The sequence below is a fragment of the Salvelinus namaycush genome, chromosome 19 (assembly GCF_016432855.1).
Source record: "Salvelinus namaycush isolate Seneca chromosome 19, SaNama_1.0, whole genome shotgun sequence".
Taxonomy (NCBI): domain Eukaryota; kingdom Metazoa; phylum Chordata; class Actinopteri; order Salmoniformes; family Salmonidae; genus Salvelinus; species Salvelinus namaycush.
In genome coordinates, this window is record NC_052325.1 from 37,216,424 (window position 1) to 37,234,930 (window position 18,507).

At 43.7% G+C, this 18,507-nt stretch overlaps 1 protein-coding gene across 1 annotated transcript; it reads left to right on the top strand.

Moving 5' to 3' along the window:
- The first annotated feature begins 3,552 nt into the window (after nt 1-3,552).
- On the top strand, nt 3,553-18,368 carry LOC120064382 (integral membrane protein GPR155-like). The gene is made up of 16 exons (XM_039014923.1): nt 3,553-3,679; nt 9,877-10,377; nt 10,767-11,166; nt 11,749-11,920; nt 13,189-13,344; nt 14,407-14,490; nt 14,675-14,795; nt 14,964-15,048; nt 15,167-15,257; nt 15,350-15,563; nt 15,664-15,753; nt 16,021-16,151; nt 16,399-16,494; nt 16,589-16,653; nt 16,740-16,877; nt 17,134-18,368. Exons 2-16 carry the CDS (start codon nt 9,960-9,962, stop codon nt 17,327-17,329), a joined length of 2,457 nt encoding a protein of 818 aa, XP_038870851.1. The 5' UTR covers nt 3,553-3,679; nt 9,877-9,959; the 3' UTR covers nt 17,330-18,368.
- Nucleotides 18,369-18,507: the final 139 nt, after the last annotated feature.

Here is an 18,507-nt window from a genome sequence, read left to right on the forward strand (position 1 = left end):
AGCCAATGGGTTTGGCGACGAATATGAAGCGAGGGCCAGCCAACGCCAGCATACAGGTCGCAGTGGTGGGTAGTATATGGGGCTTTGGTGACAAAACGGATGGCACTGTGATAGACTGCATCAAATTTGCTGAGTAGAGTGTTGGAGGCTATTTTATAAATGACATCGCTGATGTCAAGGATCGGTAGGATAGTCAGTTTTACGAGGGTATGTTTGGCAGCATGAGTGAAGGAGGCTTTGTTGCGAAATAGGAAGCCGATTCTAGATTTAATTTTGGATTGGAGATGCTTAATGTGAGTCTGGAAGGAGAGTTTACAGTCTAACCAGACACCAAGGTATTTGTAATTGTCCACATATTCTAAGTCAGAACTGTCCAGAGTAGTGATGCTGGACGGGCGGGCAGGTGAGGGCAGCGATTGGTTGAAGAGCATGCATTTAGTTTTACTTGCATTTAAGAGCAGTTGGAGGCCACGGAAGGAGAGTTGTATGGCATTGAAGCTCGTCTGGAGGTTAGTTAACACAGTGTCCAAAGAAGGGCCAGAAGTATACGGAATGGTGTCATCTGCGTAGATGTGGATCAGAGAATCACCAGCAGCAAGAGCGACATCGTTGATATATACAGAGAATAGAGTCGGCCCGAGAATTGAACCCTGTGGCACCCCCGTAGAGACTGCCAGAGGTCCGGACAACAGGCCCTCCGATTTGACACACTGAACTCTGTCTGATAAGTAGTTGGTGAACCAGGCGAGGAAGTCATTTGAGAAACCAAGGCTGTTGAGTCTGCCAATAAGAATGTGGTGATTGACAGAGTCGAAAGCCTTGGCCAGGTAAATGAATACGGCTGCACAGTATTGTATTTTATCGATGGCGGTTATGATATTGTTTAGGACCTTGAGCGTGGCTGAGGTGCACCCATGACCAGCTCGGAAACCAGATTGCATAGCGGAGAAGGTACGGTGGGATTCGAAATGGTCGGTAATCTGTTTGTTAACTTGGCTTTCGAAGACCTTAGAAAGACAGGGTAGGATAGATATAGGTCTGTAACAGTTTGGGTCTAGAGTGTCTCCCCCTTTGAAGAGGGGGATGACCGCGGCTGCGTTCCAATCTTTGGGGATCTCAGACGATACTAAAGAGAGGTTGAACTGGCTAGTAATAGGGGTTGCAACAATTGCGGCGGATAATTTTAGAGAGGGTCCAGATTGTCTAGCCCAACTGATTTGTAGGGGTCCAGATTTTGCAACTCTTTCAGAACATCAGCTATCTGGATTTGGGTGAAGTAGAAATGGGGGAGGTTTGGGCAAGTTGCTGTGGGGGGTGCAGGGCTGTTGACCGGGGTAGGGGTAGCCAGGTGGAAAGCATGGCCAGCCGTAGAAAAATGCTTATTTAAATTCTCAATTATAGTGGATTTATCGGTGGTGACAGTGTTTCCTAGCCTCAGAGCAGTGGGCAGCTGGGAGGAGGTGCTTTTATTCTCCATGGACTTTACAGTGTCCCAGAACTTTTTGGAGTTTGTGCTTCGGGATGCAAATTTCTGTTTGAAAAAGCTAGCCTTTGCTTTCCTAACTGCCTGTGTATATTGGTTCCTAACTTCCCTCAAAAGTTGCATATCGTGGGGGCTATTCAATGCTAATGCAGTACGCCACAGGATGTTTTTGTGCTGGTCAAGGGCAGTCAGGTCTAGAGATAACCAAGGGCTATATCTGTTCCTGGTTCTAAATGGGGCATGCTTATTTAAGATGGTGAGGAAAGCACTTTTAAAGAATAACCAGGCATCCTCTACTGACGGAATGAGTTCAATATCCTTCCAGGATACCCGGGCCAGGTCGATAGAAAGGCCTGCTCGTTGAAGTGTTTTAGGGAGTGTTTGACAGTGATGAGGGAACGTTTGACAGTCTACTAGCTAGTAAGGATATTGTGCAATCAAAGTAAATCATATTTGAACCAGTGAGATAATAATCAATCCATAAATGGCAACATTTACTAAAAAGCACTGCATGTGAAACTTTGTGGAACGTTGAGATCCTGAACACTACAATAGACTGAATTTTGACCATGTGAGAGGCCCATGTGCAACATTCCTATAGAGATAGATAGAAGACTCTAGTACCCAAAGGCCGTTTTAGCATGGGCAGTCCCATAGAGGACTTTCACCACTTTAAAGTAGTCAACTGACACTTCATATGGGTTAAGGAAGGATCACATAATTCCATCCAGGTCCCCGAGGGATCATCCAATGCAGTCTAGGTGGCAGCGTGCACCCTTCCAGTTTGTTTGCCAACTCAAAGAAGTAGTAGAAGAAGAAAATGGACTACTTCAAAATCAGAGGCGTCTGGTGGGAGGAGCTATATTGGCTCATTGCAATAGCGGGAATGGAATAAAAGGAACTGAGTCAAGCATGTGGTTTCCATTCATTTGATGTGTTTGATACCATTCCATTGAGGAAACTTTTTTTTAAAGATACTACATAAAATTACCACCCATCTTGGGAGAGCAGCGATGATGAGCAATTCACTACCCTGTCATGCAGTGTGTTGTAATGGAGACAGTGTCTCCTAACTAGCAAGAAGTAATTGATGTCTAATTGTTGTCTTGGTTTACTTAGTTTACTTATAAGGGCTCCCGAGTGGTGCAGCTGTCTAAGGAACTGCATCGCAGTGCTAGAGGCGTCCCTACAGACCCCGGTTTTATCCCAGGCTGTATCACAACTGGCCGTGATCGGGAGTCCCATAGGTCGGCGCACAATTGGCCCAGCGTAGTCCGGCTTAGGGGAGGATTTTGCTGGGGTAGGCAGTCATTGTAATTAAGAATTTGTTCTTGACTGACTTGCCTAGTTAAATAATGGTTAAATAAAAAATACAAAAATACATTCCAGCCACTAAAATGAGCCCGTTCTCCTATAGCTCCTCCCACCATCCTTCTCTGTTCAAAATGGAGATGTCCTCAGTGGCGCTGCTCGTGCTCTAACAGACGTCTTAATAGGACAGATACAATGATGCGATGTCTATCTAAGTCTATGAACATTCCTGCAATGTATTTTTTCTATCGTTCACTAACTCGTACAGTAGGTGGCAGCAATACACTTTATAGGTTGAAGTCTGCTAATAAACCTCGAAGAAGAAGATTCGCCAACAATAAGGGGTTTCGATTAATCTGTCCCGGGTGACCGAAGGTAGGAAATTGATTGCGTTTGTTTTGAAACCGGGCTGCCTCCCGGGCGTGAGCCAGGTGCCCCGTTCAAAGCCCACTGCGTAGTCGCGTAAAAAAACGTTAAGTGACGTAATTAAGCATGTGTAAACTAGTAGGATTCTGTGTTTTCACATGCGAAAGTGATTGCTTTTGATAAAAACGCTTTATCTGCCTTCCCAATGAAGACTAGTTTGAAAATGCTAAGAGATGTTGTATGATTCTGGACGATCCACCGTGCTGCCCTGTGGACAACATGGCCGAGTGGCGCAGATTACTGTTCTATTTGAAAAGTGCGGTCCTCCCTCACCGCTTTTGCCCATTCCCGTCAAGGGCCAGAGTCCGGTGCCAAACGGTTCAGCATAATCGAATTTACTCATTGGTCCCTTCCGCCCCATGTCATTTGATTGGTGAAGTAGTTTGCACTGCAGTCACAAGGAATGTAGCAACATGAACTGTCAGACACAGACGGTGCACTTGACATGGAGAGGTATCGGTAAGCTGTCTTCTTTTTTCTTTGGGGAACTTGGAGTAGACTAGACAAAATAGCACCCGGTACATTCATTGCCTTTGGCAAACTAGCATGTCACCTATCTATAAATATCGCGCATACTATATGGATAGAGCAAGGTTAATTGGCTGTCTATAGCTAACGTTAGCTAATTTAGATAATGGGTATTTCCATGTAAAACGCCCCATGATTCACGAGCACTAACGAAGTTCATAAGAGCACATTATATTTGGTGTCAAATGAATGCTAAGAGTCTATATTGTAATGAAACAGCAGGGAGCAGGCCTCGAACCCTCGACCTTCTTGCCCGAAGTCCAGTGCGCTTTCGACTGTCGATTTCCGCGCATATAAACCCAGGTCGTTACAATATATATATATTTTCTACGAAATGCGTCATTCTGTTACCAAATAGGTAAGTGACCAATAAATCAGTAACCGGATGACTGCAACTTAATTGTCTACTATGGGAACTCCTAGTAGTCACAACTCTGTTGGGTCACCTTCTACTGTAACGTTACTGTCATACAGTTATGTTCAGGTCATAACTGTTTTCTTTATGTATGTCGTGTGGTGGTCAACGCAGATGTGTGAAACAAGTCTTAACTGTCTGTCGCTGTCTTCCTCTCGCTCTCTCTTCCTCTTTGTCTCTGTCTTTCTTCTCTCTCCAGTTAATGTCATCTCTCGCAGCTCTTATGGAGACCTACCCATGAGCCCCCTCTATCCATTTACTGTAACCAGCTTTCCCACCCTCTGAGAACTGACTGACACCCCGGGTGTCCATGGACGTTGGAATATAGTTGAAATTTGGTCAATCCAAATCTGAACCAATCATAGACGTCTGTTTCACAAGTTTGGACAGTACAGTGAATACAACTAGAGTAGAATGTAGGTCAGTATGTAGAGTTCAGTATAGTACAGTAGAGCCCACTAGAGTACAGTATAATTTACTGTAATGAACTACTGTGCTGTACTGAGATGTCCAAACTTGTGAAACAGATGTCTATGCTTGATCCAGACCATCCAAATTTGGTTTTGTTTTGGAGCGGAGCTCATTAGAAGTGTCAGTGTGCGAATCCTCATACTAACATACTTAATAGTATGCAAAAAAATGTTTTATAGTATGCAAAAAAAATTAAATAGTACTCAATGCGTCATATTGTGAGATTGCGTTGACACGTGCCATTCGTTAATTTTGGTACAGCGCGTCAATTCATCTGATTATCAGCTGTTGTCAAAGACGAGTGAATTGTACTAGATCAAATGTAGAAATGAGTGTGCAGTTTAAGTATGTAGTGTGCTTGTATGGGTATTTTGACAGGGCTAGTGTGTAGAGTAATACCCAAACATGCAAAGGAGGATTTACATTACCGTTCAAAAGTTTGGGGTCACTTACGGACGCCTCACAAGTCCTCAACTGGCAGCTTCATTAAATAGTACCCGCAAAACACCAGTCTCAACGTCAACAGTGAAGAGGCGACTCTAGGATGCTGGCCTTCTAGACAGAGTTCCTCTGTCCAGTGTCTGTGTTCTTTTGCCCATCTTAATCTTTTCTTTTCATTGGCCAGTCTGAGATATGTCTTTTTCTTTGCAACTCTGTCTAGAAGGCCAGCATCCCGGAGTCATCTCTTCATTGTTGTCGTTGAGACAGGTGTTTTGCGGGTCCTATTTAATGAAGCTGCCAGTTGAGGACTTGTGAGGCGTCTGCTTCTCAAACTAGACACTTTAATGTACTTGTCCTCTTGCTCAGTTGTGCACCGGGGCCTCCCACTCTTTCTTGTCTGGTTAGCGCCAGTTTGCGCTGTTCTGTGAAGGAAGTAGCACACAGCGTTGTATGAGATCTTCAGTTTCTTGGCAAATTCTCGCATGGAATAGCTTTCATCAGAACAAGAATAGACTGACGAGTTTCAGAAGAAAATACTTTGTTTCTGGCCATGTTGAGCCTATAATCGAACCCACAAATGCTGATGCTCCAGATACTCAACTAGTCTAAAGAAGGCCAGTTTTATTGCTTCTTTAATCAGAACAACAGTTTTCAGCTGTGCTAACATAATTGCAAAAGGGTTTTCTAATGATCAATTAGACTTTTAAAATGATCAACTAACACAACGTGACATTGGAACACAGGAGTGATGGTTGCTGATAATAGGCCTCTAGGCGCCTATATAGATATTCCATAAAAAGTCACCCGTTTCCAGCTACAATACTCATTTACAACATGAACAATGTCTACACTGTATTTCTGATCATTTTGATGTTATTTTAATGGACTAAACAAATAGCTTTTTTTTTATTTAAACAAGGACATTTCTAAGTGACCCCAAACCTTTGAATGGTAGTGTACACATTTTCGACCTTTGTGTACCTGTTCAGGATACATCGCCATGAAGCGAATTACATTAAACTTGATACATTTCTCTATAGTACAGATCAGAGACCCATGGTGTCATTCTGTTACCATCATTCTGTTACCGGTTGTTTATCCACTTCACTTACTGTAGTTCAATAACCAGAATATATGTTTTCAAACTCAAGGTGTCATATACGGTAGCTGACACCCCATTCTTTCTGCAGACATCTTTGAATCTTAATTCCGAGTACATATTTAACCAAGTTATTGGAAAACGTGGTCACACAACTGAGGGAGATTTTACAGTCATTCTGTTACTAAACTTTACATATTGCGCTGTTCTTCAAGTAAATGTCGTTTTCAAAAATCTGTGGCCTAGTCCTCGAGTTGTATGGTTTGTTTAACTTTGCAATCAAAGTTTTTTTGTTTGGCATACTTTTAAAGTAAAAATCAGTCTGTTACCATGGAATTGCCCTTATCTCAGGGCATAAAATTAACACCTGCTACCTGCCAAATGCAGTTTGATTTAGGTAGTGGTGGGTAAGAATGTCTATTTCACCTGCCACATTGGTGGGTGGTCAATTTGCAGGGCTCTACAGTGAATTACATTTCTGAATAAAAATAGTTAAGGCAAGTTGAGCACATGTGAGTTGCAACTTATTGTAGAAAAATGCTGCAGTAGCTGTTTTCAAAGTATGTCTTCTGTTTTGATTCAGAGATGCTAATCGCACAAAGAAATACAAATTCTATATCCCACATCACGCACCAACACTGCCTGGCAGGAGAGCTGTACGCTCTAAGTGAAGTACTGATAGATTCATTTTTGGAGGCGCTGCGCAGAGGCATAAAAGTTGTTGGTCTAATTTAGTCTAAAGTCTACAAAGTGAGACTTTGTACTCGCTTCTTGGCTATTTAGATTGTTTTGTTCACAAGCTCTGTTATTTTTAAATGTTAGTTTGAGTCTGCTGCTTCAGCTGATAGTGAAGAGATGCCCAAATCGCACACACTGACACATCATACTACTTGAGTGACCCTGTTACCTTGGTAACCTCTTGTCATTAAAGGGGCAACTGAACATTTTGTATCTGATATTTTGGTTAAAAGACTCGGGTCACAAAAAATGTAATTCAATTTAGCAACATACCACATTATTTCTTACTAATAATACATTTCTTGCTTTTAGAAACATTACAAGGCATGGTCATCCATTTTGTTTTTATGTAATTATGGCGAGAGAGCGAGAGAATACTCACACAGGACACCAGATAAGACAGGAGAATCTCACCAGATAGGACAGACTGACCCTAGCCCCCCGGCAAATAAATTATTGCAGCATAGATACTGGAGGCTGAGAGGGTCAGGGGACACTGGCCCTGTCTGACGATAGCCCCGGAAAGGGCCAACCAGGCAGGATATAACCCCACCCACTTCGCCAAGGCACAGCCCCCACACCACTAGAGAGATATCAATGGACCACCAACTTACTACCCTGAGACAAGGCTGAGTATAGCCTACGAAGATCTCTTCCATCGCACAATCCCGAGGGGGGCGCAAAACCGGACAGAAAGATCACATCAGTAGCTCAACTCACTCAAGTCGAGTATAGCAAAAAAAAGCCTGGTACAACGTGACACAACCCTCCTAGGGACGACATGGGAGAGCACTAGTAAGCCAGTGACTCAGCCCCCGTAATAGGCTTAAAGGCAGAGAATCCCAGTGGAGAGAGGGGAGCCAGCCAGGCAGAGACAGCAAGGGCGGTTCATCACTCCAGTGCCTTGCCCTTCACCTTCGCCAACCCAGGGCCAGACTACACTCAATCATAGGACCTACTCAGTAAAGACTTAAAGGTCAAGAGAGTCTGCGTCTCTCACATGGATAGGTAGACCATTCCATAAAAATGTAGTTCTATAGGAGAAAGCCCTGCCTTCAGCTGTTTGCTTATAAATTCTAGGGACAATAAGGGGGCCTGTGTCTTGTGACCATAGCGTACAAGTAGGGACACTAAGTATGTGGACACCCCTTCAAATTGGTGGATTCGGCTATTTCAGCTACACCCGTTGCTGACCAGTGAATAAAATCGAGCACACAGCCATGCATTCACCATAGACAAACATTGGCAGTAGAATGACTCGTACTAAAGAGCTCAGTGACTTGCAACGTGGCACCGTCATAGGATGCCACCTTTCCAATAAGTCAGTTCATCAAATTTCTAACCTGCTAGAGCTGCCCTGGTCAACTGTTAGTGCCGTTACTGTGAAATGGAAACGTCTAGGATCAACAACAGCTCAACCGTGAAGTGGTAGGCCACACAAGCTCACAGAATGGGGCTGCCAAGTGATGAAGAGCATCGCGCGTAAACATCATCTGTCCTCAGTTCCAACGCTCACCGCCGAGTTCCAAACTGCCTCTGGAAGCAATGTCAGCACAATAGTTGTTCGATGGGAGCTTCATGAAATGTGTTTCCGTGGCCGAGCAGCCACACACAAGCCTAAGGTCACCAAGCGCAATGCCAAGCGTCAGCTGGAGTAGTGTAGAGGTCCATACAGAAGTTGTTTGTCGAGATCGATGTGGAAGGTCTTGACTGGCCTGCACAGAGCCCTGACCTCAACCCCATCGAACACCTTTGGGATGAGTTGGAACACCGACTGCGAGCCAGACCTAATCACCCAACAACAATGACGGGTAGGCCGTCATTGTAAATAAGAATTTGTTCTTAACTGACTTCCCTAGTTAAATAAATGTTCAATAAAATAAATAAAAATAAAACCTCGCTAATGCTCATTGCTGCGTGGACTTGCTTCCATTCAGCCATCTTCCAACATCTAGTGGAAAGCCTTCCCAGAAGAGTGGAGGCTGTTATAAGAGCAAAGGGGGGGGACCAACTCCATATTAATGCCCATGACTTTGGAATGAGATGTTCGAGCAGGTGTCCACATACTGTTTGGTCACGTAGTGTATGTACAGCAGGACCAAATTGGAGACATTGGTAGGAGAAAGTTCAGTAAAACCTTGGAATCAGCCCTAGCCTTAACAGGAAGCCAGTGTAGATAGGCTAGCGCTGGAGTAATATGGTCTAGTTGTCTGGTTCTAGTCAATTGTAGCAGCCGTATTTAGCACTAACTGAAGTTTATTTAGTGCTTTATCCGGGTAGCCGGAAAGAAGAGCATTGCAGTAGTCTAATCTAGAAGTGACAAAAGCGTGGATTCGTTTTTCGGCCTAATTTTTGGACAAAAAGTTTCAGATGTTTTAATGTTACGAAGATGGAAAAATGCTGCCCTTGAAATATTCTTTATATGTTCGTCAAAAGAGATCAGGGTCCAGACAGTTTTTTTTATTTGAGACGGCTTTACAACCATCTAGATTAATTGTCTGATCAAACAGCAGATCTCTTTGTTTTTTGGGACCTAAAACTAGCATCGCTGTTTTGTCCGAGTTGTTTAAAAGTAGCTTACACTGTCAGAAGGTTGCATTAGGCTACAAAGTAACTACTAGCTAACTGGTAGACTGTGGGTTGCATTTGGTGTGTGTTTACCAGTTACCCATCTAACTTCTACCTAGTATTTACACGGTAGTTACATATGTTGTCAAAGTCATTGGTATCACATTTTCTGGTTGTCGTCAGTGGATAAATGTAGACTTTGTTATTATCTAGCTATCTTAGTGTTCAGTTTTGAGGAACATGCGTGTGAAAAAACTACTAAATTGTTTTATTTCTACAGACTTTTTTTCCCAGAAATGTTTCAATTGTGTAAGACATTGTCATTACTGCTGTTTTTAGGGACTCTAAATTGAAATCGTAGTAGTTGACTGACCTCCATGTATTTTCTGTTTTCAGTGACTGGTAGTGACATCAGCAACCCCATCAGCGTGGCCAGCCACGAGAGCTGCTATCTGAGGACTTAAGCCACCACCGCCACTATGAAGGTCCCTGCCAACCTCAATATTTCATATGGGGACATGGATCCCTCTGACACCCCTCCCACCATGTCCATTGACAAGCTCTTCCCAGCACTCCTGGAGTGTTTTGGGATCATCTTGTGTGGCTACGTTGCTGGGCGTGCAAACATCATCACATCCACACAGGGCAAAGGATTGGGGAACTTTGTGTCCAAGTTTGCCCTCCCAGCATTGCTTTTTAAGAACATGGTACTGTTGGACTTTGGCAATGTCATCTGGCCATTTCTGTGGAGTATTCTCATCGCCAAAGTGTCTGTGTTTTTCATTGTGTGTGTGATTACACTTCTGGTTGCCAGTCCTGACACTCGCTTCAGCAAAGCTGGTCTCTTCTCAATCTTTGCTACTCAAAGCAACGACTTTGCTTTGGGATATCCTATTGGTGAGTCTTGTGTTCTTCTTCTTTCCATCCTTTCAGTTTCACTCCACTTGATGACGGAAAAAGGAAACCGCACACTGCTCTTGATAGTAACACTGATCTTTAATAAGCTTACGTATCGTGTGCGGTTTCCTTTTTCCTTCATCTTGTTCAACTGTTACCATGCATCCGCAGAAAAGATTGCTCAGATGTGCGAGTGCCTTTTGAGTTTCACTCCACTTAAAACTTGATAGCCTCCTCCTTGCAGAACCTCAGAACAAAGGAAATTGATGTCTTTTATACTATAAATCTTATTTGGTTGGTTTGTGACACAGATTTTGATTCACTCTGCTCTCCTCCCGAAAATATACCTTCCTAAACTGTACCTCTTTTTTTTGTTTTCTTCTTCACAGTTGAGGCCTTGTATAAGAACACCCACCCAGAGTACCTACAGTACATCTACCTGGTGGCCCCAGTGTCTCTCATGCTTCTCAACCCAATTGGCTTTGCCTTCTGTGAGATCCAGAAGTGGAGGGACCAGAGAGACCGGCAGCAGAACAAACTCCAGATAGTGGGTGTGGTCATCCTTCAGGTTCTGAAGAACCCCATCGTGTTCATGGTTGTTATTGGCATTATCTTCCACTTCATCCTGGCCCAGAAGATCCCTGCTTTCATGGAGCAGTTTGTGGACGGCCTGGCTAACTCTTTTGGAGGAGCGGCCCTGTTCTACTTGGGCCTCTCCATGGTGGGCCAGTTGGGAAAGCTCACCAGGTCTACTGTTGTAGCCCTGATCCTGCTCATCACTGCAAAGCTGTGAGTGTTTTTGGGTGGAATTAGGAGGGATTGTTTGAGTTTGAAAATGTTAGGGTAGATTATTACATGTGTACAGTATAATGGCTTTTTTTTTTTTACCTAATCCTGACTTAAGCATACATGAACTGTGATACAATTTCATATTCATATAGGCCTGCAGTTCATCCTGTTCTTAAAGGGATAGTTGTAATTATACATTGTCAGGACCTAAGACCACACCTGCTTGTTATTACATTTTGTGTTGGTGTAATGCCATGCAGGTCTGGGCCTGTCGGAGAGCTGACAACAACATGTTATTGACTCAGAACTAACTGTAGATCCATATAGGTCTGTCACACACAAGGGAACCGTAGGCTCAGGACTGCCATTGTATTGTGTATTACCAACGTTCTTCAATGCTGGCACCCACCCACATTTCAGTGTTTTGACCTGCAGAACGTTATTGTCAAGGGTTAGGAGAAGAAATAAAGTCTCTTCCTTCTCACCTGACGATTCATTGTGAAGGAATCCAGCATTTCTCTTGTAAACTTTAGAAACATTCAACTTTAAATAGCGTGTTTTTTTGTGTGTTTTTTTCTGGAGGTTGGTGATGCCGTTGATCTGTCGAGAAATGGTGGAGCTACTGTATGCCGACCACACCAACTCTGGTCTCAACCAATCCAGTCTCTCCAACTATGCCTTCCTCTATGGAGTCTTCCCTACCGCCCCCAGTGTGGCCATCTATGCTGCTCACTATAACATGGAGCTACAAGTTGTAAGTCATCAACCCTCTCCTGTATGGATAGAAATTAGGGATGCGCCGATATGACATTTTTGACCGATATCCAATATTTTCCTTGCCCCCAAAACAACGATACCGATATTTTTTTTTAAATGGGGGCCTTTTAAGCATTCTAGTACAGTTAAATAGTTGAAACACACACACGACCAAAAAGTTATTTTGTTGCCATTTACGTATGTCCCCATTACCAGTAAAACGTAATCGAAACTTATTTATTTCACTTATTTGCTGTTTTGTTGTTCATTCTCAACCAGGATTTCATCATACATGTCAAGCAGTGAAGTTCCAGCTCTGTCTGTCCGTGGCGCCTCTTCCTCCGTGCGCACTGTCACTGTGTCCGTTTCCATCTTGTCCAACTGTGTCTGGAACATTTCACGTAAACCCTGTTTCTTGTCTGCATCAAAGTAGCGGTCCTTATACCTAGCATCGCGCATGGTGGAGACACAGTAGAGGCTCAGAGAGAATGTTACCGAATCGCTTGTTCACAGCCTCAAGTAGAGTACTTTTCCAAGTTAACCCCACAGTCTGTGTCGGCATTTTTGTTGAGCAGGCGTTTCAATGCCATGACAGAGGGTATCACGTCTGCTGCAGACACAGTTTGATTAGCTTATTTCTCCAGTCAGTTGTTCGAATGAATCTAGGAGTGTTCAAGTTTCAAACATGTTCTCAAATGCCATTGAAATGGCAGCAGCGGTATGAGAACAAACACATTCTTGAGCATGCAATATGGCTTTCCTCAGTATGAGATCCTCGTCGACCCACTGTGCTGTCAGACTCAATGCTCATGGGGCTGATATCGCTGGTCCAAATGCCAGTCATGAAGCTAATAGCAGTGATGCCCATAGCAAGTAGCTCATAGATGTGAGTTTCAACAATACTGTGTAACTCTGGTAGGGCAACATTTTAAAAATAGCGCCTACTTGGTAGTGTTTACCGCTGCTCGATCAGTCGGCGAAAGCCAACATCATCCACGACAGAGATCCGTTAATTGTCAAGGGCAATGAATACCATTATCTTGGCATTTAATGGATTTCGCCATTGAGTTGTCTCGCTGAAATGTTCTTACTCTTTCAAAAGACTGCTCGACTTGTTGACTGCTCGATCCACACAGCAGACATTGTGGGCTAGGTTAGGAATGCTGTGTTGCACATGTAGCCCTATTTTTTTCTTATGTCGTGCATCCCTAATAGAAATGTATGCCATAGGAAGACATTGACAGTGTCATAATTGTTTTCTAACAGGTTACCTCGGGGATGGTACTAAGCACATTCCTCTCAGCTCCCATAATGTATGTTTCTGCTTGGTTGCTGACAATACCATGGATGGACCCTAAGCCATTGATGGATTCACTGCAGAATGTCAGCTTTAATGTCAGCATCATCAGCTTAGTTACACTGGTGAGTTGTTGACTGCCTCCCACCATTATGAACGAAGAACTATCATTAACTGTAGTCTTTATCTCCTGACTGGCTTTGTGCTGGTTAGCCTATTTTATTTCAGACAGGGTGGTCGGATTTCAGGAAATTATAAGCCCCAAGCAGGGTGCTGTGTTGATTTGTACTAAAGTTTCTTTGTACCTAATCCCATTTTTATATTGTGGAATTCGGGGACAGTAGTTTTAGGTGATACTGTCTAGGCTGGGCTACATCAATTCTGTATTGAAAAAGGGATACAATGATATTGAAAAGCGCAGGAAGTCTATGAACAGCAGGGATGGGGATATGACTTGAAACCAAGCAGTTCAAGCAGTTCAAAGTCATCAGAAGGATGTCTGTCTGGTGCCAATGATATGATACGTGAGACATACTTCCTCCTATAATGTGACCTCAGTTTCACTTCTGTAACGAACCGGGAACACATTGCTAGTAAAAATCTGATGGTGTAAAAAGGACTTTATAAATACATTTGATTTGGGACTGTTTATTTTCTGTTCCTGTTCTCATTCGGCTGGCCATTTTATTTTTATTTGTTTTCTAGACTGGTCATATCCAGTTTTATTTGTCACATGCGCCATATACAACTGGTGTAGACTTTACTGTGAAATGCTTGCTTAGAATGCAACTGTATACAGGGAGTACCAGTGCCAGGTCAATGTGCAGAGGTATTTGAGGTAAATATGTACATGAAGGCAGGGTAAAATGGCTAGGCATCAGGATTAATAATGAGAGTAAAATAAAGAACAGAGTAGCAGCAGCAAATTGAGTGTGTGTGTTGTCGGTATACATGCACGTGTATATAGTGAATGTGATGGTGTCAGGCATGTGGAGGTCCTGGTCTGGGGTCTTTTTATTTCAGCTGAAACATGGGACCAACAATTTTGAAATGTTGTGTTTAATCTTTTTGGTCTAGGATGCATGTGGTGTTATGATATGGATTTATGAAATTGCAATTCTGGTTTACATGAAGACGTATGGTTTGTGTAGACGAGCATATCTAGTTTTGAGGTCTTTTTGTTACAGGTTTGGACAGTAACTGTCATGTTCCTGAGTAAGAAATTCAAGAGACTGCCTCACATGTTCACCCTCAACCTGTTCCTGGCACAGGCAAGGCTTTTGAATATCGGTTACTTTTCACAAAAACATTCATCAACTGACGTATTGTATGTTCAAGGAATAATGTTGAACATATCATATTGTCCATAGTAGAAAGTCGTAAGTGCAATATCACTGTGTAAAAGTTGTCATTGATTGCTGCTTTCTATTGACGTGTGCCTCTCCGTGCGTCCAGATTCTAGCTTGTGTCGGCATGATCTTGTGGAACTTTGTCGTGCGCCAAGACAGCTTCATTGGACACGTGTTGACATTCACACTGTTGTACGGCTCACTGTACAGTACTTACGTGTGGCCAGGTATGTCCATCACCCGCACGACCATCAACGTTATACCACCACCATTCTCTCCTACAGTATGCTGTTGTGTTGCGTGTTTAACATACTGTGATTCGAAAGGAAAAAGTGAAAGGTGCGGCGTCTAGCGACGATGATGATCTGGAGCTAGAGTGCGCATTGTGGTTTTAGGTCTGATAGCGCTTTCCCTTGTGCTGATGAAGAGCGGTGGTGAGCTGAAGGTTGCGCCAGGCTTCCTGGTGATTGCAGGCTGGGGGTGAGTCATGATTTATTTTCTTTTTTCCACTGAAATAATGAAATAGCTGGAAACCAAGGGACCTTTTTTTGTTTGTTGAATCTGCTGCTCAAACATAGTCCTTATCTAATGCCAACAGAGTCCCAGGCCTTGTGGCAGCAGTGCTCCTCCTAACTGGGGAGAGGATGCCTGACACCATCGACTCGGCGTTCTTCTACGGGACGCCCCAGGTGAGACGGACTGGGGAAAGTAGACATTCAGAATCGCCTCTCGTAGAACATGACTTCATCATCCTGACCTTCCGTCTTTTTGACTTGCGCAGAACATCTGCACCTCAGTTGTGCTTGCCTTCAGCATAGTGCTGAGTGGGGGCTCATTGATGGGCCTCAGTCGAGGCACGTGGGATTCGAAGTACCAGGTCCTGGAGAGAGACTCTCTGTTAGGCACTACTGAGGATCTGAGGCCCCAGAGTTGCCCCGATACCCAAACTCTCCCAGATATGTTGGAGCCAGGCAGAACCGGAAGCATCAACCAAGGTATACTTGCGTTAGCAGGATTTATGACATGTATATTACAGTAGACTTGTTAATCAAGTGTGTGATGCTGATCAAATGTATCCTCTGTGCGTGTTGTCAGAGTGCCATATGTGTGACTGTGCTCCATCCCAGCCCATGCCTGATATGATTGTCAGCACAAACAAAAATGACGCGCTTCTCATCGAGCCAGGTAGTGATTTTAAGAAACCTCCTAACCTACATCCCTCTAGTCTTCATTTGAATTTGTTGTGTCAGATACCTCCTCTTCCTGTAGACAAATGATATCGTTAAACCAAGGGCAAGGAGTTTCCCTGGTCAGGACAGGTGGTCAGATCAGGAAATCCTCCTTGCCCCAGTTATCCCCACACAAATGTCACGCTTAGGTTAAGTGATTCATTTGAAACTATGTCATTACCCTGTGGGTCACTAGCCATGTCTGCTCTGTGGCCTTCCTCAGGTCAGTGTGGGACTGGCTGTGAGTCCACAGGCTGTCTACTGGCCCAGGAGGAGCAGCAGAGGCAGCTAGCAGACAGACAGGTGGCCCGCCACGTGCTCCTATGCCTGCTACTGACCGTCAGCCTATTAGCTGTGAGTGACTCAACATCACACAAAGCTCCCTCAGGATAAGATAAAACCTAATTGGTTGGGCTGTTGCTCAAGGGTCAGTCAATGTAGTGATGAAATGTTGTGCTAGAGTATTATGCCATTACCTCACAGCTAGGCCTACCTTATGCAACAGAGCCTGTTGATTGTGTTTTACCCCTGCCCTGCCCTTCAGTGTTTGGGTTAGTATGATGATCCCTGTTGGATTGCATGTCTCTCTCCACGTTTTTAGAACCTGTCCAGCTGCCTGTGGTGGCTGTTTAATCAAGTTCCTGGGAGACTCTACTTAGAGCTGCAGTTCTTCTGTGCTGTGGTCAACTATGGACAGGTACAATAGGCCTCCCTGGCCTAGACATAATGGCAATAACAACTGCTCTATTCATTTTAATTGTGGTGTTTACATATGTGTTTTCTGTCCTCAGGGCTTCATCTCATTTGGGATTTTTGGTCTGGACAAACATTTAATAATACTGCCATTTAAAAAGAGGTAAGTGGTTCCCTGACAAGCATTTCATAGGATCTAGTAGTAAGCTGTGTGTTGAATAAGAAGCCTTGACATGTATTTTTGTCCAGGATGTCCAGTCTGTGGCATAGTATGAAGCCAGAGGAGCAGCCTCAACTGGTTGTGTCTGACGACATCATGATGACCTGCACTCAATTCACCACTTACCACAAAGAGCAGTGTGTCCGGGACATTGTCCAGAAGAAGAGGTCAGGGGTCTGACTTTGCTTATGATTTCACAGTCTGGCATAGTTTTTGTATACCCATTGATCATCCCTAATATAAATTCTTTTTTTCATGGCTTTTGGTGCATGGGTTGTGTTCTCTCTTGCTTTTGTCTGTGCGCCATCTACCTCCTGTCTATCGGCTCCCTCCTCCCCCTCTCTTTCTGTCATTCTTATTGGCGCTGGTAGCTGTGGGGAGTGCCTAACTGGCCTGTTGGTGAATCTGTCCTCCGACACACAGGTGTGGGGAGAGGATGGTGGCGGACACTTTTCTTGGCAGTGAGCTGGTGGAGTGGCTGTTGCAGGTGGGTCTGTCACAGGACCGAGGAGAGGCCCTGCTCTACGGTGGCCGACTGCAGCAGGGTGGGGTTCTCCAGCACATCACCCAGGAGTACGGCTTCCAAGATGACGAGCTGCACTACCGCTTCACAGCGTAAGGTGGGCCCTGGGCAGGCCCAGTCTCAAGGGCTCTCCTGAGGCACAGGATGACAGAGGTCGGCTACCTACCAAACCTGAAACCAGGTCTCTACCTACCTAGCAGTAATAACCAATAGAGGTGAATTGAAGAGTGCTGCTTTTTGAAATACTCATACTGTTTTGCACATGGGAAATATGCAGTCATAACAAGCATTGAGCACTTGTTTTTCTTTTGAACTGTCCATTGTAATATGTTTGTGCGGTACTGTATGCATAACGAGATTTAAGTTTGTCAAGGAGGCAGAACCTAATAATGAATAATCTTGCAAAATGATGGATGTCAAATATCTTGCATTATCATCTCAAGTTATACAGACTAGCTTGTATACCCTTGATGACACTCGTATACCATGAGGCTGATTGAACATGTTTTTATTTCGTTCGGATGACAAGAATGGTATTTGTCAATGTGACTTCAGGTATTAAAAATAGAAGCCTGTAATGTTGCTGTGTATTCTAAAAATCCTTAATTTGTCCATTGTTTAGAACTTGAAAATAGGATACGGCAGCTAGATCTATTTTGAATAATGTAGATGGAATGGTGTCAAATGTTTATGGATGCAGACTTGTCTGCTAAGGCAGAATTGTGTTTTTGGTTTAGACTTATTTTAATGATTCTTGGCCAAGAAATATACATTTCTGATCAGCTATCTTTTGGGATTTTTAAATACACAATTACATTTCAGTTTGTTGGGAGAAAAGGAGTACAATACCAAATGTGCCAGATTAAATGTAAGCTGTATTGTGTTATTTTGGAGCGATGTTACTTTGTCCTTTAATGGGGTTGTGCTTATTACTGTTGCTAATAAGGTAACTGAGCCATGTATTCACCTCGTTTGGCATTATCAATGTTTGAATGATGGTTTGTCAATGTATTTTTTTTTTCATGTCACTTGACCGAGAATATACGGTGTCATGTACTTTGAAGCCAACTAATGCTGCATGTTCCTCTGATTCCCAGCCTGTTCTGAAAAAAACAAAAAAACTATTGCACCTCTGGTTTACGCGATTCCTTTTATACTGGGTTAAAACAGAACTGGTGGATACATGGTGTGGTAACGCGTGGGTGTGGCTCTTTAGGGCTTTTCAGGGTGTTTACAGATGCCTGACGGCAGTGGTGTAATAACGTGAACTTGTC